Below are 26,654 nucleotides of genomic sequence, written 5' to 3'. Positions count from 1 at the left end.
GTTTAGTAGAGACAGGGTTTCACCATGTTGGCCAGGATGGACTCGATCTCTTGACCTCATGATCCACCCACCCTGGCCTCCCAAAGTAGTGGGATTACAGGTGTGAGCCATTGCGCCTGGCCTGATTTTTATATTTTTAGTAGAGATGGGGTTTCACCATGTTGGCCAAGATGGTCTCCAACTCCTGATCTCAAATGATCTGCCGCCTTGGACTTCCAAAGTGCTGGGATTACAGGTGTAATCCCAGCCACCATGCCTGGCCGTATTATCTCTATTTTATAGAAAAGAATCTGAGGCTCAGAGGAAATGAATTGCCCAAAGCTACAAAATAAATGTGAGAACCAACATTCACAGCTGCATGTGAATCTAGAACTGTGCACTTGAAGACTTTATGGTGGCTAATCCCTTCTGAAGCCTTCTGCCAAGGCGATTGTATGAACAAGGCCTCCTTTGCCTTGTGGCTGGGAGAGGCTTGTGTCTCCTTTCCTGTGCCAAACCTAATCCACTGGAAACTGCTGCCTGAAACTGGAATTGTGTTGAGAGAGACTCAGTGCTGTGATGGATTAGTAATGCCGAGCCCAGGTGTAGACCGGATAAAATAAGCAAGGACTTACCATTATTGCCTTTGCAATTTTAGAAGCCTCCTTTTGGGTCTAGAACAGTATTTGCCAAACAGATGTTTAATGGGTTATTAAAAGCAATCTGTTGAAAAGAAGTTCAAAAGATGGCCGGGCGCGGTGGCTCACACCTGTAATCCCAGCAGTTTGGGAGGCCAAGGCGGGTGGATCACCTGAGGTCAGGAGTTCAAGACCAGCCTGGCCAACATGGTGAAACCCTGTCTCCACTAAAAATACAAAAATTAGCCAGGTGTGATGGTGTGCACCTGTAATCCCAGCTACTCGGGAGGATGAGGCAGAATTTTGCTTAAATCCAGGAGGCAGAGGTTGGAGTGAGCTGAGATTGTACCACTGCACTCCAGCCTGGGTGACAGACTGAGACTGTCTCAAAAAAAGGAAAAAAAAACAAAACAAAACATAAAACAGTTCTAAAGACTAGATTACTATGGCCAGCCCTGGGCTAAAAACAAAAAAAGTGAAATCACTTTACTGAGGGACTTCTCAGAGCATTCAAGGGACAAACACACAGATTCTGAAACTCTAAGAGGGTGCAGGGTTTCTAAAACCTCTTAGATGTCTAAAGTCCATTTTTGGGTGAAGAGTGTATTAAATAAGGTTATATCTTCCTTCCTTTTCTTTTTTGAGATGGGGTCTTGCTCTGTTGTTGAAGCTGGAGAGTTCACTGATGTGATCACAGTTCACTGCAGCCTCTGCCTACTGGGCTCAAGCTACGCTCCCCTCTCAGCCTCCTGAGTAGCTGGGACTACAGGCGTGCACCACCACACCTGGCTAATTTTTAAATGTTTTTGTAGAGATTGAGCTCAAACTCCTGGGCTCAAGCAGTCCTCCTGCCTTGGCCTCCCAAAGTCCTGGGATTACAGGCACAAACCACTGCACACAACTTCATCTTATTTCTACTCACAACTCTGTTTAAATTTCTTTGAGACAGAGTTTTTTGCTCTGCCACCCAGGCTGGAGTTCAGTGGTAAGATTTCAGCTCACTGTAACCTCCGCACCCTGCCCTGGGTTCAAGCAATTCTCCTGCCTCAGCACCCTGAGCAGCTAGGATTATAGGTGCCTGCCACTGTGCCCGGCTAATTTTCGTATTTTTAGTAGAGATGGGGTTTTACCATGTTGGCCAGGCTGGTCTTGAACTCCTGACCTCAGGTGATCCATCTGCCTTGGCTACAGCTGTGAGCCGCCACACCCAGCCTCTTCTCACGACTCTTAATGGCTTCCTATTGCACTTGGAAGAGCCTGTCTCCTGCCCTGATCAGTTCCCCCCAGCTACCTAAGACTTCCACTCCTCCAAAAGGCCAAATTTGTTCCTGCTTCCAGACCTGGGCAGTAGGTTTGTGCACACTGCCTTGTGATAATATGCCTAACCCATGGCTTCAGTGTCACCTACTTGGAGGCATTCCTCAACCACCCTCCCGCCCACTGTTACCGAAGATGACAAATCCTGTCTTGTGATATTCCGAGAGCTTTTCTAGGAGCTGAAACTATCTTATTTGCTGGTTGATTGCCTGCCTTGTTTATGGGAATGGCCATTCCAGGGTGGCAGGGACCGTGCTGGTGCCATTCGACTGAACATCTACAACAATCCACACAGTACCTAGCACAAAGCAGATGCTCAGGAAATAGTCACTAAGCGAATGAGTGAAAAACCAAATGAAGAAACAAATGGGCCGGGCGCGGTGGCTCACGCCTCTAATCCCGGCATTTGGGAGGCTGAGGTGGGTCGATCACGAGGTCAAGAGATCGAGACCATCCTGGCCAACATGGTGAAACTCCATCTGTACTAAAAATACAAAAATTAGCTGGGTGTGGTGGCACATGCCTGTAGTCCCAGCTACTTGGGAGGCTGAGGCAGGAGAACTGCTTGAACTCAGGAGGCGGAGGTTACAGTGAGCTCCAGTGCAGTGAGTGACACTGCACTCCAGCCTGGTGACAAAGCGAGACTCTATCTCAAAAAGAAAAGAAAAAAGGAACAAAATGAACGAGTGAGCAACAGTCTTGTCTCATTTGATCATCTGGATGTCGGGTGATGGGGAGGTCAGGTAGGGATGGCATGAACTGTATTAGATCAGAATCAGCTACATAATTTGCAGGATCCCGTGCAAAATGTAAAAGGGTGGGCGTCCCTTGTGCAAAAATTATTGGCCAGGCACGGTGGCTCACGCCTATTATCCCAGTGCTTTGGAAGGCTGAGGTGGGGGGATCACCTAAGGTCAGGAGTTTGAGATCAGTCCAGGCAACATGGCGAAACCCGTCTCTACTAAACACACAAAAATTAGGCAGGCATGGTCATGGTCACTTGTAATCCCAGCTACTGGGGAGGCTGAGGCAGGAGGATCCCTTGAACCTGGGAGGTGGAGGCTGGAGTGAGCCAAGATCGTGCCACTGCACTGTAGCTTGGGTAACAGAGCAAGAGTCTTTCTCGCAATAAAGAAAAAATTAAGAATTTCAGGACTGGTGGGGTGGCTCACACCTATAATCCCAGCACTTTGGGAGGCCAAGGCAGGTGAATCACTTAAGGTCAGGAGTTTGAGGCCAGCCTAGCCAACATGGTGAAACCCCATCTCTATTAAAAACACAAAAATTAGCCGGGCATGGTGGTGCACGCCTATAATCCCAGCTACTCAGGAGGCTGAGGCAGGAGAATCACTTGAACCTGGGAGGTGGAGGTTGCAGTGAGCCGAGATTGTGCCACTGCACTCCAGCCTGGGCAAAAAGAGTGAGACTCCATCTCAAATAATAATAATAATAATAATAATTTCAACACGGCAGCAGCAGAGCATTAAACCAAGCATAGGGCCCTTCTGAGCATTGGGTCCTTTTGTGACTTCACGGGTCACATGCCCATGAAGCAGGCCCTGCCTCGCATACAAAGGTTTTGGGAAGAACACTTGGGGACAACCAGGACCATCCTAATTGGGGGGACCTGGCGATCCCACCAGGAGAAGGTAAAAGCAACAGATGTGGCCTCTGGAAGAGAAACAGCAAGAACTCTGCATCTGCCTCTGCAGAAAAAGGTCTCATGATGCCGATGATTAGGTGTGGTTGTTATGGTAACAGCAGATGCTCAAATGGGCAGGCCCTGAAGATGACATTGGCTTAGTGGCATAGGCTGGGTACAATACATGTTTCGGAGAAATCGGATAAGTCGGATGTCTTTGAGACTCATCTTTGCCTGCTTTTTTCTTTTTTTGAGATGGAGTTTCTCTCTTGTCGCCCAGGCTGGAGTGCAATGGCATGATCTCAGCTCACTGCAACCTCTGCCTCCCGAGTTCAAGTGATTCTCCACTGGGAGAATCAGCTTCCCCAAGTAGCTGGGATTATAGGTGCAGGCCACCACACCCAGCTAATTTTGTTTAGTAGAGATGGGGTTTCTCCATGTTGGTCAGGCTGGTCTTGAACTCCTGACCTCAGGTGATCGGCCCACCTCAGCCTCCCAAAGTGCTGGGATTACAGGTGTGAGCCATCATGCTTTGCCTCTTTTTTTTGAGGAGTCTTGCTCTGTTGCCCAGGCTGGAGTGCAGTAGCACGATGTGGGCTCACTGCAACCTCCGCCTCCCAGGCTCAAGCAATTCTCGTGCCTCAGCCTCCTGAGTAGCTCACCACCACTCCCTGCTAATTTTTGTCATCTCTGCCTGCTCTTCTGGTTCTCTCAGCTAGAGTGATCCCTGACTTTCAGGTAACCCTGTAAGGCTGAACTGCTCATCAAAGCCAAGTGGAGAAATGGGAGTCCCATACCCCTAAGGCTTCCCCAGGATTCCCATGCCCAAGGTGCTCCTCACCTCATGTCTGTCTTTCCCTAGCTATAGGAGATCAACTGAGCTAGCCCCAGGGAAAGGAGAAGGGGTGTTCTGTGGACATATCCCAGAGGGGAGCAGGGAGGGAGGGGCGGGCTGCCCACAGACCTCATAGACGGCCAGGTCGATGCCCGCGTAGGGGATGATTCCCAGCACGTTGGGCAGGTAGCCGCGGTAGAAGGCACGGGGCCCCTCCCTCTCCAGGATCCGCCTGGCACAGTCGAGCAGCCCCTTGTACTGGCCTGTCCGGCGCAAGGTCAGCCTCGTCTTCAGTACCTGGGGAGAACCTGGTTATCCCTGGAAAACCTGTCCCCACCCAATCGCTACATCCAGGAATGAAGACACCTAGAAATAGCTACTCCTGGAAGCAGATACCCTGAGAACAACTGAATTTTAAAAACCACCTACTCCAGAATCTTCTGCCATCCCCAAATCTCTATACCTAGAAATAGTTACAGCTACCGAAGTGCAGGCATGTGGCACCACCAGAAACTGTCTCCTGGTATCTTTCTTTTATTTTTTGGTTATTTCTGTTTGTTTCTTTTTGTTTGTTTTTTTGAGACAAAGTCTCATTCTATTGCCCAGGCTGGAGTGCAGCGGCGAAATCTTGGCTTACCACAACCTCTGTCTCCTGGGTTCAAGCGATTCTCATGCCTCAGCCTCCCAAGTAGCTAGGAATACAGGCTCCTGCCACCACACCCGGCTAATTTTTGTATTTTAGTAGAGATGGGGTTTTACATTGTTGGCCAGGCTGGTCTCAAACTCCTGACCTCAGGTGATCCACCTGCCTCAGCCTCCCAAAGTGCTGGGATGACAGGCGTAAGCCCCCACGCCCAGGCTTTTGGTTATTTTTGTAGAGATGGGGGCTCGGGCTGGGCGCAGTGGGTGGCTCACGCCTGTAATCCCAGCACTTTGGGAGGCCGAGGCGGGTGGATCATGAGGTCAAGACATCGAGACTGTGGTGAAACCCTGTCTCAATAAAAAAAAATTAAATTTAATTTTAAAAAAAAGAGATGGAGGCTTGCTATGTTGTCCATGCTAGTCTCAGACTCCTGGGCTCAAGCGATCCTCCCACCTCCAGCTCCCAAAGGGCTGGGCTTACAGGCATAAGCCATCATGCCCAGACCCCAAGTATCTTATTCCTTTCTTCCTTCATAACAGAAACTGTAACTTTCATTAAGCACATAGCCACTAGAAATAAAGACTACATTTCCCAGAGACCCTGGGTATGTGGCTATGTCACTACATCCTAGCCAAAGAAAGAGAAGGAAGAGAAAGAGATACGTATAAGGTTCAGAAAGCATCCTTAAGGCCGGGCGCAGTGGCTCAAGCCTGTAATCCCAGCACTTTGGGAGGCCAAGGCAGGTGAATCACTTAAGGTCAGGAGTTTGAGGCCAGCCTAGCCAACATGGTGAAACCCCATCTCTATTAAAAACACAAAAATTAGCCGGGCATGGTGGTGCACGCCTATAATCCCAGCTACTCAGGAGGCTGAGGCAGGAGAATCACTTGAACCTGGGAGGTGGAGGTTGCAGTGAGCCGAGATTGTGCCACTGCACTCCAGCCTGGGCAAAAAGAGTGAGACTCCATCTCAAATAATAATAATAATAATAATAATTTCAACACGGCAGCAGCAGAGCATTAAACCAAGCATAGGGCCCTTCTGAGCATTGGGTCCTTTTGTGACTTCACGGGTCACATGCCCATGAAGCAGGCCCTGCCTCGCATACAAAGGTTTTGGGAAGAACACTTGGGGACAACCAGGACCATCCTAATTGGGGGGACCTGGCGATCCCACCAGGAGAAGGTAAAAGCAACAGATGTGGCCTCTGGAAGAGAAACAGCAAGAACTCTGCATCTGCCTCTGCAGAAAAAGGTCTCATGATGCCGATGATTAGGTGTGGTTGTTATGGTAACAGCAGATGCTCAAATGGGCAGGCCCTGAAGATGACATTGGCTTAGTGGCATAGGCTGGGTACAATACATGTTTCGGAGAAATCGGATAAGTCGGATNAGAAAGCATCCTTAGAAGTGAGGAGGTGTTTCCTCTTTTGTTACTTCTTCCTTCTTGGCTGGAGTGTGGAATGCGATGAAGGGAGCCCAAGCAGCCACATTGGTCCATGAGGTTATGTAACAAGATAGAAGGACCTTGAATCTCTGACACTCTGAAGCTACCATCCCAGGCCTGAAATGCTCATCTCTAGACTTTGTTGACATAATTTAAGGTTTTTTTTTTTTTTTTTTTTAAAGAGTCTTGCTGTCTCGCCCAGGCTGAGTGCAGTGACAGGATCTTGACTCACTGCAACCTCTGCCTCCCAGGTTCAAGCCATTCTCCTGCCTCAGCTTCCTGTGTAGCTGGGATTATAGGCGCCCACCACTATGCCAGCTAATTTTTGTATTTTTAGTAGAGATGGTGTTTCACCATGTTGGTCAGTCTGGTTTCAAACTCGTGACCTCAGGTGATCCACCTGAGGCCTCCCAAAGTGCTGGGATTATAGGCATGAGATACCACGCCTGGGTGACATGATTTAAGTTTTCTGTCACTTTCAGAATCCAGACAATATGCTGTATAACCTGAAACCTGAAATAATTTATCCGAAAACACGTAGCTAGGACACACTGTCCTTAGAAGAGGCATATTCATAAACAGCTGGCTTTCATGACTACCATCCAAACAGGGGTAACTGATACTACCTTTCCCAAAAATTATATCTCAGTTGTAATACCCAGACAGGCACACATGAAATAGCATTACTCTGATGAGCTATACTCCAAACCAGAGAGAGACAAAGGTATAATCCCAATGCATATCATGAAATGTGAGATGGGTACAGCAGGCCCCCCACCCTGCCATGGGGCCTCTGCTGGGGTCCCTGCTTCTCACCTCCATGGGGTAAATGATGGTTTGGGCTGTGGCACCAGCCAGGGAGCCAGCCACGAAGCGCTCCTGCACATGCAGCGTCTCCTGCTGCCCCAGGATGGCCCGCTTGATCTGAGGCGGGGAGACACAGGGATGGTTAGGACTGTCGGGGTTGAGACTTCCTTGCATTCCACTGTTCTCCTGGTTCCACAGAACTGGTCTGCTGTGGGCATTCATGCAGGGGAGCAGATGCCCAATCCTGGGGACCTGTGTTCAACCCAAACCCCCAAGCCAATCCATAAATCTTTATGTACAGCCCAGTCTTCCCTGTGCCAAGCACACTCCTCCCTGTACCTGCCCTCACCTGCTCATAGGCCATGAACTTGATAGCTGACTCAGGGGCAATCTTGAGGACATTAATACCATTGCCACGCCACAGGGAGCGGACACCCCCCTCAAGGACCATGCTTCGAAGGCCCCCCAGGATGTTCAGCCGGTTCGTCTTTGAGGCATGGACCTGAATGGGGAGACAACAGCTTGGAGGTTCCCTCTAAGGTGTCAGGCCTGGGGGCGGGGGCAAGTTCTCCGGGGCCCCTCACCTGCATGAAGACCTTGAGGCGGTCCAGAGGGGCTGTGCCTGTCCGTGACACAGCACCTGCCACTGCGCCAGCCACCAGTTGCTTCCACCACATGCCCGTCAGCTTCTCCTGCTTTGAGAACTCATCCGGCACTGTCAGGCATTCGCCAATGTCCAGGACCTGAGGATACAGGTGCTGCAGATGTCATGCCACGGCAGGGATGGGGAGATGTGACTCAGTCCTAAATAGGGGAGTCTCCTCACGAATCCCAGGATACTGTAGAATCTGCCAGTGACTCTTGCTTGGAGACCCCAGAAGAGTCCTGCTGGGTCCTACCAGGTGTCACCAAAGCATCTAACCTAGCAGCCTCCTTATAAGATTCTAACATCCCTCTTGGAAACTACTACCAAATCCCACCCAAGGATCTGCCAGATCCCACTAAAGGATCCTATTCAAGTATCTGTGACATAAAGATCCCTCCAGGCTGGGTGCAGTAGCTTACACCTTTAGTCCCAGCACTTTGGGAGGCCAAGATGGGAGAATCCCTTGAGGCCAGTAGTTCAAGACCAGCCTGGGCAGCATAGCAAGACCCCGTCTCTACAAAAATTAGCTGGGCATGTGTCTATAGTCCCAGCTATTCAGGAGGCGAAGGTGGGAGGATTGCTTGAGTGCAGGAGTTCGAAGCTGCTATGATCACAACATTGCATTTCAGCCTGGGCAACAGAGTAAGACCCTGTCTCTAACAGAAAAAGATCCCTCCACGGCAAACGAGATTCTACTGAAGGATCCCACTCAAGGGTCTTCCACATAAGGATTCCAGAAGATCCCTCCAGGGCCATACAAGATATTCCCAGGCACCACCCATGTAAGGACTCCAGCAGATCCTTTGGGAGCCACCAGATCTCAGAGGGATCTCCTCCAAAGCAAATCCCCTTGCAGGAATCGTCTCCCTTCTAGAGCACAGAATTTCCAGCCAGGGTCCCCATGAATCCTCTGGGGTTGGAATCTCTGGATTTCCAAAGAGGTTCTCACCAGATCCCACATATGGATCCCCCTCCAGATGCCATCAGATCCCACCGGATGTACTGCTCATAGATGGTTCACCCAGGAGCCAGGGGTCTAGAGCAAACCCCCACGACCCTCTCTAGTGGCTCCCACTGGATCCTCTGAAGACCGTGGTTTTTGAACAATTCTGTTCAGCAGTAGAATCATTTATCCAGGCAGAGAACCCAGCAGAAGGGAGCTGTGTGGGTGGAGGGTGGGAGGCCTGGCACCCCATCTGGTGAGCTCTTTCTTCCCTGTACCCGCAACCCCCACACATTGTCCCCAGGGGCCCCATGTAAGTCTCAAGGGCTGCGCTCCAGACAGCAGAGATGTCCGCAACAGGACCCTTGAACCCCAAGTGGGGGAAAAGAGGAACAGATCCTCATTCCTCAGCTGCTGCCAGGGCCTTCTCCTTCTGAGAGTCCTGGCCCAGCTCATCCAAGCCCTAGGAGACTGGAGCAAGGCCTGACCTGGGGAAAAGGACACAGCCTTCAGCCTGGGAAAGCTACCCCACCTCACCGTGGAATGCTTCCAGAAATACAGCACGTCCTCCACATTTTCCAGCGAATGCAACAGGAAGTGGTCTCGCCATTCTTGCCAGTCAATGGTCATTGTGCCGTCTCGGTCCATGCTGGGGGGAGGAGGGGAAGGTAGAAGGTGGGGGAGGACAGGCTCAGCGCCTGGGGGTGGGCTAGGCTGGGGTGAGGTTCTGCTAGGTTTTGTAGTTTGGGAGGTTCAATTCCTCATAGCAACCCTATTGGAGATGTCACAGCATTACCCTCATTTTCTAGAGGGGGAAACTGAGGCTCAGAGAGGCAACTGGTCCCAGATCTGTCTGGCTTCAACTTGAATTTTTCTTTTCCTTTTTTTTTTTTTTTTTTTCTAGACAGAGACTCACTCCGTCACCCAGGCTAGAATGCCTTGGCATGATCTTGGCTCAATGCAACCTCTGCCTCCTAGGTTCAAGGAATTCTTGTGCCTCAGCCTCCTAAGTAGCTGGAATTATAGGCATGCGCCACCACACCTGGCCAGTTTTTGTTAGTAAAGACGGGGTTTCACCATGTTGGCCAAGCTGGTCTTAAACTCCTGGCCTCAAGTGATCCGCCCCCCTTGGCCTCCCAAAGTGCTGGGATTACAGACAGGAGCCCCTGCACCCAGCCAGATCCATCTGACTTCAAAGCCCCAACCTCTATCCTCCTTGGGACTGGGTCTGAAGCCCAGAAGACAGAGATGGCCAAGGGGTCACTGCATCCTGAGTTACCTGAGATTCCAGATCCCCAGTGACTCACCTGTGTAGAATTTTCTCCGCCTGCTCCAGTGAGATGGAAATGCCGAGAGCTCGGAAACTCTGTTGGATCTCAGAGACATCAATGTGACCTGCGGAGTGGGGAGGAGGTGGGGAGGATGTATGTGTGGGGACCCCTGGGGAACCCCAGGACCAAGGATAAGAACAGCTTGGAATGGAGGTGGTCTAGCAAGATCAGGGGCTCCAGAAACCCAGGAAGAGGTTTGCGGCAGGGCTGTGGGGGGATCCCTGACTCGCTGACTGAGAGGTGGAACTGGGAAATATTTGGGGGAGGGGGCTTTTTTTTTTTTTTTTTTTGAGACAGAGTCTCCCTCTGTCACCAGGCTGGAGTGCAATGGCATGATCTCGGCTGACTGCAACCTCTGCCTCCCGGGTTCAAGCGATTCTCCTGCCTCAGCCTCTGAAGGAGCTGGGACTACAGGTGTGCACCACACCCAGCTAATTTTTGTGTTTTTGGTAGAGACGGGGTTTCACCACGTTGGTCAGGATGGTCTCGATCTCCTGACCTTGTGATCCGCCCGTCTCGGCCTCCCAAAGTGCTGGGATTATAGGCATGAGCCACCTCACCCGGCCTGGAGGGGGCTTCTTTGTTCTGTGAATGAACGAAGGAAGGAAGGAAGGAAGGAAGGAAGGAAGGAAGGAAGGAATCCAGGGGTAATTGTAGAGGTCTCTAGGCCACAGGAAATCAAGAGGCAATATCCACAACCTAGATGCTGCTGTGAGAGGATCTCTGTCCAATAGAGGTCAGCATGGAGTATCCTTGCCCCCTAGAAAAATCTAAGGGTAATTACGGGGTCCTGCCTCACAAGGGAAAGGAGGTGGGATGGGCTGGCTGGGCCTTGAACCACCTAGCTGGAGGGTGAGGAGCGCTCCTGAAATAGCCTGTGAGTCATCAGGGAGAAGCGGCCCTCCCCCTCTCCTCCTAGTGCTGCCAGTTCTAACCCCACTGATGTCTCTAGGGCCCCCACAGTCCCATCCCTCGGGGCCTGCAGGCAGGCGGCCTGACCTTACCGTCCTGGTTCCGGTCAAGACTGTGAAACATGAGCAGCAGGCGCTGTTCCCGCTCTTGCAAATAGTGGGAAAATTCCTCCAGGTCCAGCCCACCATCTGGGTCAGCATCACCCTCAGAGGAAATACCCTGGCAGAGGGAAAGGGGACAGAGGTGGCTCCAGGAACCTGCTCCTGATCTGGAGACGACGCAAGTCACCTTATGCCTTTGGAGCCCAGAGCCCCCAGCGCCTTGAAGAAGGGGAGAGAAGACATCATCTCCTCCTCCTTCAATCAGCTTACTTCTCAGCCAGATGTCTACGCAGTGGGTATGAGTGATAGTTTTCCTGGTGAGAAAACTGAGGCTTGGCAAGGTCAAGCCACTAGTTCAAGGTCACAGCACTGGGAAATGGTAACCTTGCATTCTCTCTAAAGCCTGTCCTCTCAGCTGTCTCTCCCGTGCTTTTATTTTTTAAGTTACCCCATTCCTGTTGAATCCAGCTGCCTCTTAAAAAACCCTGTCCACCTGGGGGTCCCAGGAGTTCGCTTTAGAACTGGGAGATGTGGGGCAGGAGAGAAGCAAGCAGAGTGGCCGGGGCCTTGGTTTTTCTCATCTGGGAAGTGGGAGTTTGGACTGGTCTCAGGGATGCTGTGGTTGGTTTAGGGCCACCTGGGGCTACAGGTGTGGGGAAGGCCTGCAAGATGGAGGTGGGGGTGGGGGGTAAGTCTTTGCCTTGATAGGTACATTCCCAGCTGCGGGTGACCACAGATAGGATTGGCTCTCTGGCTGGGGCAGCCTGGGACAGTGAACCAGTCCTGTGAAAGAGCCCATGAAAGGGCAGACCAGGAAATGTAAACAGAGAAGGGGCAGCGGAAGGCCAGGGCAGTAGGTGCCCGCAGGAGGATGGAGGGTGTGTCTCCTGGAGGTGGAAGCAGGGCACCTCTTGGGCGGTGCAGGCCGGAGGACGGACGGTGTCCCAGGCAGTGAGCAGGGAAGCGCCCCCATCTCTTCCCAGGCAGATGCCCCTTACCCCTGGGAAGGGGATGGGGATCGGGTGTTGACTGTGGAACTGCAGGCTTGGGGCCTCAGCGGCCCTATCTTTAGCGACCCCGTTATGCCAGACACGAGTGGGTAGGGGGAAGGAGACGGAGACACAGGTAGGTAATCCCTAGGGTGACCGGGCGCAGGCGGGGCCGGGAAGTGGGGGGGCCCTGGGGAAGGGGGTACCTGTTGGGCGCCGGGGTCTGGGTTGCCCCCGCCCAGCCTGGCCAGCCCCTGGCGCAACTCGTGCACGTCCACGCGGCCATCCTTGTTACTGTCCAGCTCCTCGAACAGGCGACCCCAGCGCTGCCGCCGCTCCGCGTCGCCCGGGCTCCCCCGCATGGCGCCCGCCCGGGGGGGAGGGGAGGCCCGGCAGCGGCGGCCTCAGCGGGGGCTTCGCGGCTCCCCCTCCCCCCCGGGACCCCGCAGGGTCCGCTGCCGCGGCCGCCGGGTCCGCAGCCTCCAAGCAGCCCGCTCGGCTCTGGCGCTCGCGGGAGGTGGCGACTGCAAGCCGTCGCCGCCGGCGCCAGAACTTGCGTCTCCTCCCCCGACCCGCTTTGGGGGGGGGGACCGAGGGCGGAGCTGGAGGCGTTGGGAGGGAATGTCTGGGATGCTCTGGCATTGCACAGCCGAGGGAGCGCCGGAGTTCCTTCTGGGAAGAGGGGCTAGGGAGCTCAGTGGTCTCGGGGGTGCCTCAGTTTACCCTTTCCCCCTTTACCCAAGGGGGCGAGGTAGAGTGCTGTCGGGGATTGGGTTTTATAATCCCCTTCCACTTGACCGCCCCCCCCACCCCCGCCACTAATCTTCAGGAATTCAACTTCTCGCTTTTCCCAGACGCACGCAAGAACCCTGCACCATCTCGCTCTCTCTCGGCCCGCCCGCGCCTGGCACCTTCCCCGCTGCGCTGCAGAAACAGATCAAGGCGCGGTTCGCTCCCACCGTCCCTTCCTCCCGCTAGCGCGCCTCCTTTCTCGGTCCCACTCGGACTGGGAACCAGAAGATCAATATGCGGCGCGGCTGCAAAGTCGGCTTCCGATTGGCCAGCGCCGAGTAAGCTGAGCCCGCATGCCCCGCCTCTCCCCCCACCTGGGCGGGGCCTCAGCGCTGACCCCTGGCAGCCTCGGGCCGGCAGTCCCGCCGCCTGCCAGATCTTAAAGGGGCCGCGGCCGTATTCAGACGCAGGCTGACATGGGGAGTAGAAGGCTCAGTGTCCCCTCCGCGACTGGGGTTGAGGATCCCAGTGGTCAAGTGCTGGAGGTGGGGCCCCAGGCTGTCGCTCTGGTTGCACCTGCGGAAGGTCTCTACTGCTAGTTTCAGGCGCAGTTTCTCGATGCACCATTAGGGGGAAGGGAGCACAGACCACTTGACAGCGAATAATAACAAAAGCTCACTTTGATTCAGTGCGCTGCACGTGCCAGGGCTTTTACTCACCTCTAGCGTCGTCCTTGCCCAAACCCTATAAGGTAGCTGGAACTGGGTTCCCACTTTGCAGATAAGGAAATGTTCTGATGCCCACTAAGAGGAAAAGTAGGGGGTTTAAAGAGGTCTGGGATCCTCAGCCATCACTCTATACCCTAGAAGGAATTAATTATCTTTTTTTTTTTTTTTTTTTTTTTTGGTGTGTGTGTGAGACGGAGTCTCACTCTGTCATCCAGGCTGGAGTGCAATGGCGCGATCTCGGCTCACTGCAACCTCGGCCTCCCGGGTTCAAGTGATTCTCCTGCCTCAGCCTCCCAAATAGCTGGGATTACAGGCGCCAGATAAGTTTTGTGTTTTTAGTAGAGATGGGGGTTTCACCATATTGGCCAGGCTGGTCTCAAACTCCTGACTTCAGGTAATCCTCCCGCCTCAGCCTCCCAAAGTGCTGGGATTACAGGTGTGAGTCACCGCGCCCGGCCTGGCCTAATTATTCTTTAATCATCACTCATCAGCCAACAATCCTCAGGAGGGGTCTTGTTATTATCATCATCCTTTATCCAAAGATACAGCATTGTCCGGGCTCAATGGCTTAGGCCTCTAATTCCAGCACTGTGGGAGGACAAGGTGGGAGGATCACTTGGAGTCAGGAGTTCAAGGCCAGCCTGGGCAATAGCAAGACCTCCATCTCTACAATAATAATAATAAATTTTAAAAAAGAAATAAAGAAAACAAAGATACATCTGTGAGAACACATTTGGTTCACGCCCAGCCTCTGCCTAGACAGGTGTGCTGGAACAGGTGTGCCCCAGACAAATGAGGCTCCTCTAAGGGGCTCCTCTAGCAGATGTTTTTAATCACAGTTGTTCCCTCCCGGTGCCATACAAAATAGAGAGCTACAGAGATGTTTTCCATGTGCATGCCCCCAAGAGGTATTTTCTCACAGATGTATTTTTGACAGGTGGGACTCAGTATATGTGAGCCACTGCCCTGCTGGTTTTACACAAAGATGTGCCTCCATGTGAATGTGCCTCACGAAGATGTTCCAAGTTCTTCCTCTCATTTGAGCTCAATTTCATACAGGTGTTCCTCCTCCAAGGCACTTTCTCTTACCTCACAGGTATGTTTCTGAACAGGTTTCCCTCCACCCATGAATGCATTCTACAGTCTCCCTCCCCATGGGTGTATTTCAGTTAAGATACACCCATCTGGGTATGTTTCCATATAACCGAGTCCCATACAGGTATACTTAAATGCAGGTGTGTCTCATACAGGTATTTACAAGACACTGACACCCAAGAATTCCCCAATACAAGTGCTGTACATTTCATAGGTGAGCCGTGCAGATGTGTTCCCAAAACAGGTCTGTTCCACACCAGAGTGCCTTATGTTTGTGATAATGCAAGTGTATTCTATAGCGATGTTTTCCACCCTGGTATGTATCCATTTTCTTATATTTCATATAGATGTAATTCAATGCAGATTTTTTCTTTTGAGATGGAGTTTCACTGTTGTCCAGGCTGGAGTGCAATGGAGCAGTTTCGGCTCACTGCATCCTCTGTGTCTAGGGATTCAAGAGATTCCCCTGCTTCAGCCTCCGGAGTAGCTGAGATTACAGGGGCCCGAAACCACACCCAGTTAATTATTATTATTTTTTTTGAAATGGAGTCTGCTTTGTTGCCCAGGCTGGAGTGCAGTGGCATGATCTCTGCTCACTGTAACCTCCACCTCCCAGATTCAAGCGATTCTCCTGCCTTAACCTCCTGAGTAGCTGGGATTACAGACGTGTCACCTAGCCCAGCCAATTTTTGTATTTTTAGTAGAGACGAGTTTTCACCATGTTGGTCAGGTTGGTCTCAAACTTCTGACCTCATAATCTGCCTGCCTTGGCCTCCCAAAGTGCTGGGATTACAGGGTGAGCCACCATGGTCAGCCAGATGTTTTCTGTATGCTCTTCTTATATGTGGACGCCTGTATAGGAGTCTTCTGTACAGGCTTGGTTCCCCATAGGTCTCAAGAGATGGTCTCATTTTGTTACCCAGGCTGGAATACAGTAGTACGATCATAGTGCACTCACTGTAACCTCCACTCCTGGGCTCAATCGATCCTCCCATCTCAGCCTCCCAAGTAGGAGTGCGCGCCATCACGTCCGGCTAATAATTTTCTTATATTTTTTGTAAAGATAGGGCTTCCCTGTGTTGCCCAGGCTGATCTCGAACTCCTGGCCTCAAGTGATTCTCTTGCTTTGGCCTTTCTAAGCACTGGGATTACAGGATCACGTCACTCTGGCGCCGGGCTTACTTTCTTATTATTTTTTTTGTAGAGACAGAGGTCTTGCTGTGTTACCCAAGCTGATCTCGGACTCCTGGCCTCAAGCAAATGCTTCGGCCTCTCAAATGCTGGGATTACAGCGTGAGTCATTGCGCCTAGGCAGGTGTTTTTGACGTTAAGCACTCCCCATCCAAGTCTGCCCTAGGCAAGAATGCCTTGTGCACGGGTACTTACTGACGTACTCCTTGAGTCTCCACACCTGTGCGCTCCTACAAATGTGCTTGCATTGCAGGTGTGAGGTCCTCCTCACACCTGCTCGCCTTCGCCGTCTCCCTCCCTCCATCCCCCTGACAGGACTGGGTTCCCGTTACAGGTGCGCCAGCAGCGCGGCCCCGCCCCCTTCTTGGCTCCGCCCTCTCATCAAGGCTCAGGTGCACAAGCCGGAAGTGCGCTCTCCTCCCAGGTAAGTGACTAAACTTTCCGGGTCACGTGAGCGGGCGGAGCCGGTGGGATCGGACCGAAAGCCCGACCGACGGACCGAGGGTTCGAGGGAGGGACACGGACCAGGAACCTGAGCTAGGTCAAAGACGCCCGGGCCAGGTAGGAAGGCAGGACGCACCGCTAGGCCTGCCCCCCTCGCCCCTCCACCCTCCCCCGTCCCGTCCCGTCCGGTCCCCTTCCTTTCCCGAGCCCAGGAACGCGCTCCCCGGAGTTAATCTTTAATCACTGACCTCTGGCGGCTGGTGCGGGGCGGGGACTCATGGGTGCCCTGGCGCCAGTGTCCAGACCCCAATCCTAAAGCCCGGGCCTCTCTCCTTCCCCGCTCCCAGGTGCCCCGTCGCAGGTGCCCCCGGCCGGAGATGCGGTAGGAGGGGCGCGTGCGAGAAGCCCCTTCCTCGGCGCTGCCAACCCGCCACCCAGCCCATGGCGAACCCCGGCCTGGGGCTGCATTTGGCGCTGGGCCTGCCGTTCCTGCTGGCCCGCTGGGGCCGAGCGTGGGGCCAAAGTAGGTACCGGCTGAGAGCGCTGGGGGGAGGGGTCCGGATTCCTGGGTCTCTGCTGGGGATGTGGCTTAGAAGCGTTGGGTATCTGAGGCACAGAGAGGGTCAAGAATTGGGGAGCGGGCAATACCTTGGGGAGGGGTCTACGAATTAGGGGTGGGGGGGTTTAGGATTTCTACTTTCTTCCTTGGACAGTGGGAGTTGGTCCAGGAGACCTGAGTTCCTGAGTGGGGTGGAATTGGGTGTTGGAGTGGAGGTTCGTAAGTAGGACTTAGGGGAAGGTAAGGGCTGTGTACTTGAGTCTTGGGATAGTGCAGGTGTTTTGGGTGAACTGGGATGAAAGTCTGCCGAGCCCAGTCGACCCGGTTGGCTGAAGGGGTAGACCCCAGTCATTCAGTCTTAGATTCGTTTCGGGAGCCTGGGGGAAGGTGTGAGTCAGACACTCCAGGGAAGAGCTAGACCCGCCCAGATCCTTAAGGGACCAGGGCCGAGAGGTGAGTGGGGGAAGGTTGGGCTTCTGGACACCGTGCTGGGTTCTGCTGGGCTGGGGTGGGGTGGGGGAACGTCTGGAGGAGCAAACACCTAGAGGAACGTGTCCTACCTGCAGGGCACACACTGTGTGCGAATGAAAGGCTCAGTGGGGTGTAGTTTGAATTGCCTGCTGGGGGGTGGTGAAAGGGAGTGTCCCAAGCAGGTGCAGGTGGGTGGGGATGGGACAGAAAGATGGAGACTGATTTATTCACTGCCTTCACCCTCCACAGTAACTATCCCTTCTGCAAATGAGAGTAGCACTGTTTTGCCTGCATCCACCAGCCCGAGCTCCAGCTCCCATGGCACCCTGGTGAGTGGAGGGCTGTGTGGGAAGATGGCAGCAAGGATATTATCCAGGGATCACACATATAGCACATTAGCATGCAGAGAGGACAGGACACCTCCTTTCCCCAGAGGTGGCAGGTCAGGGTAGCTTTGGAGAGTTTTAAGTAGGAGAGACCTAAAGACTTAGACCAGGAAGACTAGGAGACCCTGGACGGCGTAGACAAGAATACTGCACCTGTCAGGTGTGGGGGCTCAGAAACTCCACATGCCTCTCAGGTGGGTGGGGAGCAAGGAGCTCAGACTTGGTGGATGTGATGAAAGAAAGCAGGAGTCCCTGCCGGGCGTGGTGACTCATTCCTATAATCCCAGCACATTGGGAGGCTGAGGCGGTCGGATCACAAGGTCAGGAGTTTGAGACCAGCCTGGCCAACATGGTGAAACCCCGTTTCTACTAAAAATGCAAAAAATTAGCCAGGCGTTGGGGCACACATACCTGTAATCCCAGCTACTCGGGAGGCTGAGGCAGGGAGATTGCTTGAGCTCATGAGGCAGATGTTGCAGTGAGCTGAGATGGTGCCACTGCCCTCCAGCCTGGGTGACAGAGCAAGACTCTGTCTCAAAAAAACAAAAAACAAAAAAACAACAAAGCCAGACAAGGTAGGCAGGGATCCAGGAAGCACCAGTTTGGGGACCAGATTACCAAAAGTGGCAGATGTGTGTGTGTGGGGGGAGGGGTGGAAAGGGGAGGGCGATGCCATTCAGGTGGAGGTGGACAGGCTCCCCTGGCTCACGTGATTCACACCTGTCCCCTCTCTGCAGTCTCAGGGGGCCATCACTGCCATCATCGTGGTCTTCTCCATCCTGGCCGCCTTGCTCCTGGCGGTGGGGCTGGCACTGTTGGTGCGGAAGCTTCGGGAGAAGCGGCAGACGGAGGGCACCTACCGGCCCAGCAGCGAGGAGCAGGTGGGTGCCCGTGTGCCACCGACCCCCAACCTCAAGTTGCCGCCAGAGGAGCGGCTCATCTGAACGCTGGGGCCTGCTGCAGCCACCAACACTACCCAGGAATGCCGGGTGCTGGCTTGTACACCGCAGCTGCCACCGGGACACCAGCCTCTGATGGCTCAGCAGGACTCTGGGGGAGAGGCTGGGGCACCCACCTGGCGGGCTCTCTGTAGCATGCTGCCTCTGCTTGGCTGTGCCTGCAGCTCAGGGTGCTGGGGCTCGGGACCCACCGCCCTGCTTGCGGAACCAACTTTTCTCTGCGTGTCCTGCAGGCCCCACAACCCCCTCTCCTTTCTTTCAGTTCTCTCATGCGGCCGAGGCCCGGGCCCCTCAGGACTCCAAGGAGACGGTGCGGGGCTGCCTGCCCATCTAGGTCCCCTCTCCTGCATCTGTCTCCCTTCATTGCTGTGTGACCTTGGGGAAAGGCAGTGCCCTCTCTGGGCAGTCAGATCCACCCAGTGCTTAAGAATAGCAGGGAAGAAAGTGCTTCAAAGACTCTGCCCCTGAGGTCAAGGGAGGATGGGGCTATTCACTTTTATATATTTATATAAAATTAGTAGTGAGGTGTAATAAAAGCTTTTTTGTGCTTGAGCTGGTGGGGGCATTAGCCTAGATGGAAGTGACAAATGCCAAGAGGAACTGTTGCAAGGAACCTAGGGGATCAGAGGCTTCCCTGCTGGGAGCCAGTTAGAGAGGCTGCCCTTGGAGGGACAGAGGTGGGTGGGATGGGTTTCTGAGCAGAGTGAGGGCACCAAAAAATTCACCAGGAAAAAGACAGCTTTGGGCTCTTACGGCTTTATTGAGGGAACTGGGGTCTCCCCTGGACTCCTGATTCTTTTTTTTTTTTTTTTTTGAGATGGAGTCTCACTTTGGTGCCCAGGCCTGGAGTGCAGTGGCGTGATCTCGGCTCACTGCAACCTCCACTTCCTGAGTTCAAGCGATTCTCCTGCCTCAGCCTCCCGAGTAGCTGGGACTCCTGGCATGTGCCAACACACCCGGCTAATTTGTTATTTTTAGTAGAGACGGGGTTTCACTATGTTGGCCAGGCTGGTCTCAGGTGATCCACCCACCTCAGCCTCCCAAAGTGCTGGGATTACAGGCATGAACCACTGTGCCCGGCTGGACTCGATTCTTAACCCTCAAAGCACTTCTTAAGATCAGCCACTCTGGACCGGCTGCTGGGCTGGGGCTTTTGCCAGTTGCTGGTGGGGGAATCTGGGGCTCCCGGTCCCTCAAGTGGTTGGAGAGGAGCATGCTCTGCTAGCAAGGCCTTGGGAGGCTGGACTCTGGGGTTCTCCAGGGAAGTGGGGTCTGAGGAAGGATCAAGGAGCTGGGCCGTCCAAGCCGTATCAAAGCTGGGCTTTGTGGGGGCCAGAATTTGGGGGCTTTCTGGAGGGCTGGGCTGGGTGGGTGTGGGGGAGAGCCAGGAAGTGGGATTTTCCTGGGCTCTAGAATCTTCAGCTGCCTGAAGAATTAGGGGATCTGTGAGAGGAGAGGGTTTGGGGTCCCCCCAGATGCGTAGGTCTGCAGAGGCTGGTGAGGTCTGAGATGGAGAGATGACGTGTTGGTCAGACTCTGAGCGTATCAGCTGGGACCTGGGGTCCTTTGAGGAGCTGGTGGCATCCAAAGATGGGATGTTTTGCAGGGACAGCAAGTCTGCCGGCAGGGACAGGGACAGGGGCTGGGGCTCTGGTAGTTTCTTATCGTCTGGTTGCCATCTTGGTATGTTGGGCTGGGTGGGATGGAGGCATAGGGAAGTTGTGGCTTTTAGATGTCAGAGGGGCTGACAAGTCGGATGGACCATTAGGGGAAGATGGGTGGGGGTGGGGGAGCGGGCAAGGCTCTCACCAGGCTGAGGCAGCTGTCCAGGTCTCCTCTGTGACAGCAGTCTAAACTCTGGCTTGGTCTCAAGCTGCCTGCACTCTTGGCTCCCACGCTAAGACTGTCCAGAATCTCACTCAACAAATCCAGTTCTTCTCCAGACCCCAAGAAGCTGCTGTCCAGACCTTCTTCTGCCCACGGGCACCCCTCATCCTCAGGTGTTAGAGGGGGTGTCCTGGGTGAGGATGGGCAGCCTCAGATATTTGCCCAAGACCCCCAGCCCTGGTGGGGCTGCTCTGGAGTTTGGGAATCCTCCTCCCCCTCAGTCCTAGCCTCCCACTTTCAATAGTGCTGTTCCGCTTTAGTCTTACCCCACCCCTGGGGGCTCAGAAGGTCCCTCTTCCAGTCGGCGTCTCCTGCTGGGGCGAAGGGGCCGATTCTGCAAAGGGTAAGGGCCATAAGACCTCAGGAGGCTGCAGAGTTTGGGGGCTGAGGCTTGCTGGAGGAAGGTGAGTGTGAAGTGGGTGCCAACTATCAGGGAGTTGAAGGAGGAGGTGAGCTGTCTGGATAGGGGCTGGGATGGGTGGAGGATTCAGTGACAATTCCAGGTGTGTGCATGGGGGAGGGGCACTCTCACCCGTCCAAAGTGCTGAGTGATTGGAAGGCGTTGCTGCAGGCGGTCTGAGCGGCTGGTGAGGGCTGGGACTCTCAGGGAGCCGCCTCTCTGCAGGTTAGAGTCCCCATCCTGGGAAGAGAATGCATGAACTGGGAACCTCTGCCAGGGAACCTCCCCCCAGGCCACCATTTGAGACAGTTTCACTCATGTTGCCCAGGCTGGAGTGCAATGGTGAGATCTTGGCTCACCACAACCTCGGCCTCCCAGGTTCAAGTGATTCTCCTGCCTCAGCCTCACAAGTAACTGGGATTACAGGCATGTTTCACCATGCCCAGCTAATTTTGTAGTTTTAGTAGAGACATTTCACCATGTTGGTCAGGATGGTCTAGAACTCCTGACCTCAAGTGATCCACCTGCCTCGGCCTCCCAAAGTGCTGGGATTATAGATGTGAGCCACTGTGCCAGGGCATGATCTCGTTTCACTGCAACCTCCACCTCCCCTCCTGGGTTCAAGCGATACTCATGCCTCAGCCTCCTGAGTAGCTGGGATTACAGATGCTTGCCACCACACTTGGCTGATTTTTGTATTATTATTATTATTTTTTAATAGAGATGGGGTTTCTCCATGTTGGCCAGGCTAGTCTTGAACTCCTGACATCAGGTGATCCACCCACCTCGGCCTCCCAAAGTGCTAGGATTACAGGTGTGAACCACCAGGCTCGGCCTGTCTTGTTTTTGAGACAGGGTCTCTCTCTGTCACCCAGGCTGGTATGCAGCGGCGCTATCTCAGCACACTGCAACCTCCACCTCCTGGGCTCAAGGCATCCATGCTCAGCTAATTTTAAATATTTTTTTTTAGAGACAAGGTCCCACTATATTTTCCAAGCTGGTTTCAAACTCCTGGGCTCAAGTGATCCTCCTGCCTCGGCTTCCCAAAGTGCTGGGATTACAGGGGTGAGCCACTGCGCCAGGCCAGCTGGTCTTACCTTATACATTAGAAGGCTCTGTACTCCCTTCAAGCCACTCTTGGCCTATTAAAGAGCAGAGGGAGAATTACCTGAGGTGACGAGATCCTGGGCATTTGAGAGCTCAGACTTCTGTCCCCTAAGATAGTGTTATCTTGCCATCTGTCCATCTCCACGTCTCAAATATGCTCACCACCCCCCAGACACCACCTAAGAAGTCAGTGCAAACTTTCACCCCTTTGACTAATATAAAACAAGTATTCCCGGAGGAAGTCATCCCGAAATAAAATGGGGAGCAGTAAAGCAACATGGCAAAGCGTTCCTGTCTCACAGCGGCGAAGAATAAAATCGCATGGACAGTTTCAAGCTACAAAAATTGGCATCAGGAAACTTCTAGGCTTGGGGGAAAAAAGGTAGAAGCTGGAATTGTAGCATCGGAGGACAAGGAATGTTTGTCAGTGAACCTTGGCTGTTGGTTTTAAAGGGGAAGGGTAGAATTCCCACAATGAGTATCACAAACACAAAATAGAAGGGGGAAGATTCGTGAATGGTTTAACTGCTGGTTCAGTTCTTATTAAATCATGTGCGTTTCAAGTGTCTGCCGGGGTCAAAATGTTCCATCCCTTAGGAGATCAAAGTATCCTCTGTCCAATCCCCCTCGTCATCCCAGCAAGAGTGGCCTGCCCAGCCCAGTCTCACCGAGCGGTACATGTTCTTGACGGCTGGTTGGGTCTTGGCCTTGACTGAATTCAGGAGGGCACCTCCACCTTTCTGGGGGAGAGAAGATACCAAGGGAGAGAGGCTCGGGCCAGATCCATCCCACCTCCGCATCCCAGGTCGTGGAATGCTGATCAAGCCCCTTTCCCTCTCTGAGTCCCCATTTTTTCACCTCTATAAATGAATATGATCATAGTCATGACCCTACCTGGTGACTGTCATGGGATTAAATTAATCGAATGAGACATCCTTAACAAGTGTTTTTGTTTTTTTGAGGTGGAGTCTCAAAGAACAGAGTTTTTTTTTTTGGCTTCCTGAGATAGAGTCTTGCTGTGTCACCCAGGCTGGAATGCAGTGGTGCCATCTCGGCTCACTGCAATCTCCGCCTCCTGGGTTCAAACAGTTCTCCTGCCTCAGCTTCCTGAGTAGCTGGGATTATAGGCACCCACCACTACGCCTGGGTAATTTTTGTATTTTTAGTAGAGATGATGGGGTTTCACCATGTTGGCCCGGCTGGTCTCAAACTCCTGACCTCAGGCAATTCACTTGTCTTGGCTTCCCAAAGTGCTGGGATTGCAGACACGAGTCACCGTGCATAGCCAACAAGTGGTTTTTGAGACAGGGTCTTGCTCTGTCACCCAGGATGGAGTGCAGTGGCATGATCTCACTGCAACCTCTGCCTCCTGGGCACAAGCCATCCTTCCGCCTAGGCCTCTCGAGTAGCTGGGACTACAGCCACACCTGGCTAATTGTGTTTTTGTGTGTTTTTGGTTTTTTTTTTGAGACAGAGTCTTGCTCTGTCGCCCAGGCTGGAGTGCAGTGGTGTGATCTTGGCGCACTGCAACCTTTGATTCCTGGGTTCAAGCGATTCTCATGCCTCAGCCTCCCAAGTAGCTGGGACTACAGGCATGTGCCACCATGCCCAGCTAATTTTTTGCGTTTTTAGTAGAGACGGGGTTTCACCATGTTAGCGAGGGTAGTCTTGATCTCCTGACCTGGTGATCCACCCACCTTGGCCTCCCAAAGTGCTGGGATTACAGGCGTAAGCCACCTCGCTCAGCCTAACTTTTGTATTTTTTGAAGTAGAGATGGGGTTTTGCCATGTTGCCCTGGCTGGTCTCAAACTTCTGGTCTGGGCAATCCTTCTGCCTCCGCTTCCCAACGTTGGGATTACAGGCATGAGCCACCCCGCCCGTCCTATTGTTTTGGTGGTCTTACCTTCAGATTGTCGGCCCAGAGCTGATAGGATCGAAGGGCCCCTGGAGTAAGGAGAGAGTTTGGAGGTCACCAAAGGCTGGCTGAGGCTGGGGGTGGAGGTGGGTGAGGGGAGCCAGGGGCTGGACTCAGGGCTCACCTGAGGAGGCCCCGCAGCTGGAGATCTCCTGCTCGAATTGATCTGAGAAGCCCTCCCCATTGTTGAGCTTCTCCAATCGGGATTCGATGAACTGCGGTGGGGGACAGTAAATGAGAAGTAGCAGCAGACACGTTGGAATCCCAGGACATCACAGCCTGTCTGCCGTCAAGATGTAGAAGCCGTCTCTGGCCTCCAACCTGCCCATTCCCAAGCACCTGGGAAACTGGAGCCCACTTTATTTTATATATATATTTTTTTGAGACAGGGTCTTGCTCTGTCACCCAGGATGGAGTGCAGTGGCGTAATCTTGGCTCACTGCAACCTCCACCTCCCAGGTTCAAGCTATCCTGCCTCAGCCTCCCAAGTAGCTGGGATTACAGGCATGCACCACCACACCCAGCTAATTTTTGTATTGTTAGTAGAGACGGGGTTTCAACATGTTGGCCAGGCTGGTCTCGAACTCCTGACCTCAGATGATCTGCTGGCCTCAGGCTCCCAAATGGCTGGGCTTACAAGCATGAGCCACTGCCCCTGGCCTGGAGCTCCCACTTTAGGAAGCAGAGATTCCACCTTCTCTTCCCTCCCCAAGTCAGGACCTGTTCCCAGGGATCAAGCTCCACCCTTTGCAGGGACCCAGAAATGGAATTCTGCCCCCTTTAGATCTACCCACCAGCTCTCAGTGAGCCAAGAGTAGGTTGACCCCATCTTTAGCAATCTAGGGGTCCAAGCTACCTTTTCCCAGGAACCTTGAAGTTCAGCCCCAACTACCACCCCTCCCCCCATATCCTTAGGACTCGGGAAATTCTGGGACCTGCCTGCTCTGGAGTCCAGCTCAGACAGACACCCTAGTCCCAGGAAGATACTTGCTTAGGGACCTGGGAATTTGGTCCCACCCTAATTTCCCTCAGAGACCTAGGATAGGTCTTGTCCCCCAGGAACCCAGGAGTTGGGGCTTCTATCTTTTTCTTTTTCTTTCTTTTTTTTTTTTTTTTGAGACAGAGTCTTGCTCTGTCACCCCGGCTGGAATGCAGTGGTGCGATCTTGGCTCACTGCAACCTCCATCTCCTGAGTTTAAGTTATTTTCCTGCTTTAGCCTCCCAAGTAGCTGGGATTACAGATGCACACCACCGCGCCCAGCTAATTTTTGTATTGTTAGTAGAGACAGGGTTTCACCATGTTGACCAGGTGATCCACCCTCCTGGGCCTCCAAAAGTGCTGGAATTACAGGTGTGAGTCACCGAGCCTGGCCAGGGCTCCCATCTTTAGGAATCCAGGAGTTCAATCCTTCCCCACCTGGGAGCCCGGGAGTGGGGGATCCTGCTGGACTGTCTCCAGCCGTACCCTCAGGGACCCAGGAGTCTACCCTCAACCCTGCCAGTTCAGACCAGCCCTCGGGGACTCAGCAGTCCACCTCCAGCCCCGGCTGCACCCTCAGGGCTCTGGCATACCTGTTTGAACAGCTGCAGGTGCACAGCCCGCCGATGGAAGGCCTGCAGGGGTGCCCCAGGCTTCTGGGCCAAGAAGGCTTCCTCACTGAAGGTCACTGGCTGGCCCTGGAAGAAGCGTCAGAGTTCTGAGCTCCCTGGGGTGCTCCTGTCCCTCCCTCATTCTACTATATATTTATATAGCAAACATTGATTAGGCATCTGCTGTGTGCCTGACCCTGTGTGGGCTTCTTGCTCTGTCACCCAGACTGGAGTGCAGTGGTTCAATCTTGGCTCACTGCAACCTCCACCTTCTGGATTCAAGCAATTATCCTGCCTCAGACTCCCGAGTAGCTGGGATTACAGGCACTTACAACCATGCCCGGCTATTGTATTTTTAGTAGAGATGGGGCTTCACCATGTTGGCCAGGCTGGTCTCGAACTCCTTACCTCATGATCTGCTCGCCTCAGCCTCCCAAAGTGCTGGGATTACAGGCATGAGCCACCACACCCAGCCCCCATTTCTTTTTTTGAGTTGGGGTCTCACTTTGTCATATGCGTCGGAATGCAGTGGTGCGATCTCTGTTCACTGCCACCTCTGCCTCCTGAGCTCAAGTGATCCTCCCACTTCAGTCTATCAAGCAGCTGGGACCAAGGTGCACACCACCATGCCCAGCTAATTTTTGTAGTTTTTGTGGAGACAGGGTCTCACTATGTTTCCCAGGCTGGTCTGAACTCCTGGGCTCAAGCAATCCACCCACCTTGGCCTCTCAAAGTGCTGGGATTACAGATGTGAGTCACTGATCTGGCTGATTTAAGCATTTATCTCAAATAAGGTGGAAGCCCTGGGGGGCTGTAGGCAGGGGAGGGACGTGATCTGACTCAGGCGTTCGCTGGTAGTGACCTTTGGCCAATGCAGGGGGGACAGACTCTGGGAGGTGAAGGCAGATGCCTGCTTGCAGAGGGCCAGGAGTGGTGGCTCATGCCTGTAATCCCAGCACT

The 26,654-nt window shown here is 53.4% G+C and overlaps 3 protein-coding genes across 10 annotated transcripts in view; 1 reads left to right on the top strand and 2 right to left on the bottom strand.

Annotated features, from left to right (window-relative positions):
• SLC25A23 (solute carrier family 25 member 23) overlaps window positions 1-13,158 on the bottom strand; it is a 25,544-nt gene extending 12,386 nt beyond the window's left edge. For 4 of the 7 annotated variants that reach the window (XM_037738391.1, XM_037738389.1, XM_017528304.2 and 1 more), the window contains exons 1-8: window positions 12,436-13,158; window positions 11,232-11,358; window positions 10,204-10,291; window positions 9,434-9,545; window positions 7,892-8,050; window positions 7,657-7,809; window positions 7,317-7,424; window positions 4,541-4,708 (exon numbers count right to left, since the gene is read on the bottom strand). In XM_037738391.1, the coding sequence (XP_037594319.1) occupies window positions 4,541-4,708; window positions 7,317-7,424; window positions 7,657-7,809; window positions 7,892-8,050; window positions 9,434-9,545; window positions 10,204-10,291; window positions 11,232-11,358; window positions 12,436-12,591 (1,071 nt within the window). In that variant the 5' untranslated portion in view covers window positions 12,592-13,158. Of the gene's footprint in view, window positions 1-4,540; window positions 4,709-7,316; window positions 7,425-7,656; window positions 7,810-7,891; window positions 8,051-9,433; window positions 9,546-10,203; window positions 10,292-11,231; window positions 11,408-12,435 lie in introns of all 7 variants that reach the window. The other 3 variants (XM_037738392.1, XM_037738390.1, XM_037738388.1) reach the window with 2 other exon arrangements.
• A 1,338-nt stretch (window positions 13,159-14,496) lies between these two features.
• On the top strand, window positions 14,497-22,753 carry CRB3 (crumbs cell polarity complex component 3). 2 transcript variants are annotated; one of them, XM_017528297.2, is made up of 6 exons: window positions 14,497-14,785; window positions 16,310-16,536; window positions 16,767-16,942; window positions 17,699-17,778; window positions 18,573-18,716; window positions 22,361-22,753. In XM_017528297.2, exons 3-6 carry the CDS (start codon window positions 16,861-16,863, stop codon window positions 22,442-22,444), a joined length of 390 nt encoding a protein of 129 aa, XP_017383786.1. In that variant the 5' UTR covers window positions 14,497-14,785; window positions 16,310-16,536; window positions 16,767-16,860; the 3' UTR covers window positions 22,445-22,753. The 2 variants fall into 2 exon arrangements, with proteins under 2 accessions (XP_017383786.1, XP_017383787.1); XM_017528298.2 differs by lacking the exon at window positions 22,361-22,753 and adding an exon at window positions 19,057-19,346 and having other exon boundaries at window positions 14,514-14,785.
• Window positions 19,757-26,654, bottom strand: part of DENND1C (DENN domain containing 1C) — a 17,245-nt gene continuing 10,347 nt past the window's right edge. The window contains exons 15-23 of the mRNA XM_017528294.2: window positions 25,677-25,781; window positions 24,229-24,319; window positions 24,093-24,133; window positions 22,857-22,928; window positions 22,179-22,223; window positions 21,214-21,321; window positions 20,948-21,015; window positions 20,604-20,811; window positions 19,757-20,487 (exon numbers count right to left, since the gene is read on the bottom strand). Coding sequence (XP_017383783.1) covers window positions 19,888-20,487; window positions 20,604-20,811; window positions 20,948-21,015; window positions 21,214-21,321; window positions 22,179-22,223; window positions 22,857-22,928; window positions 24,093-24,133; window positions 24,229-24,319; window positions 25,677-25,781 — 1,338 coding nt within the window. The 3' untranslated portion in view covers window positions 19,757-19,887. The remainder of the gene's footprint in view (window positions 20,488-20,603; window positions 20,812-20,947; window positions 21,016-21,213; window positions 21,322-22,178; window positions 22,224-22,856; window positions 22,929-24,092; window positions 24,134-24,228; window positions 24,320-25,676; window positions 25,782-26,654) is intronic.

This window comes from Cebus imitator, unplaced genomic scaffold, assembly GCF_001604975.1.
Source record: "Cebus imitator isolate Cc_AM_T3 unplaced genomic scaffold, Cebus_imitator-1.0 Scaffold53, whole genome shotgun sequence".
Classification (NCBI taxonomy): Eukaryota; Metazoa; Chordata; class Mammalia; order Primates; family Cebidae; genus Cebus; species Cebus imitator.
This window is presented reverse-complemented; position numbering and strand designations above follow the sequence as displayed.

Excerpts from the sequence above, each read along its gene's own strand:
- CRB3 (XM_017528297.2), top strand. The coding sequence starts at position 16,861 with ATGGCGAACCCCGGCCTGGGGCTGCATTTGGCGCTGGGCCTGCCGTTC. Across the intron at positions 17,779-18,572 it reads CCAGCTCCCATGGCACCCTG|TCTCAGGGGGCCATCACTGC; the intron begins GTGAGTGGAGGG and ends CCCTCTCTGCAG. Across the intron at positions 18,717-22,360 it reads GGCCCAGCAGCGAGGAGCAG|ACACCACCTAAGAAGTCAGT; the intron begins GTGGGTGCCCGT and ends ACCACCCCCCAG.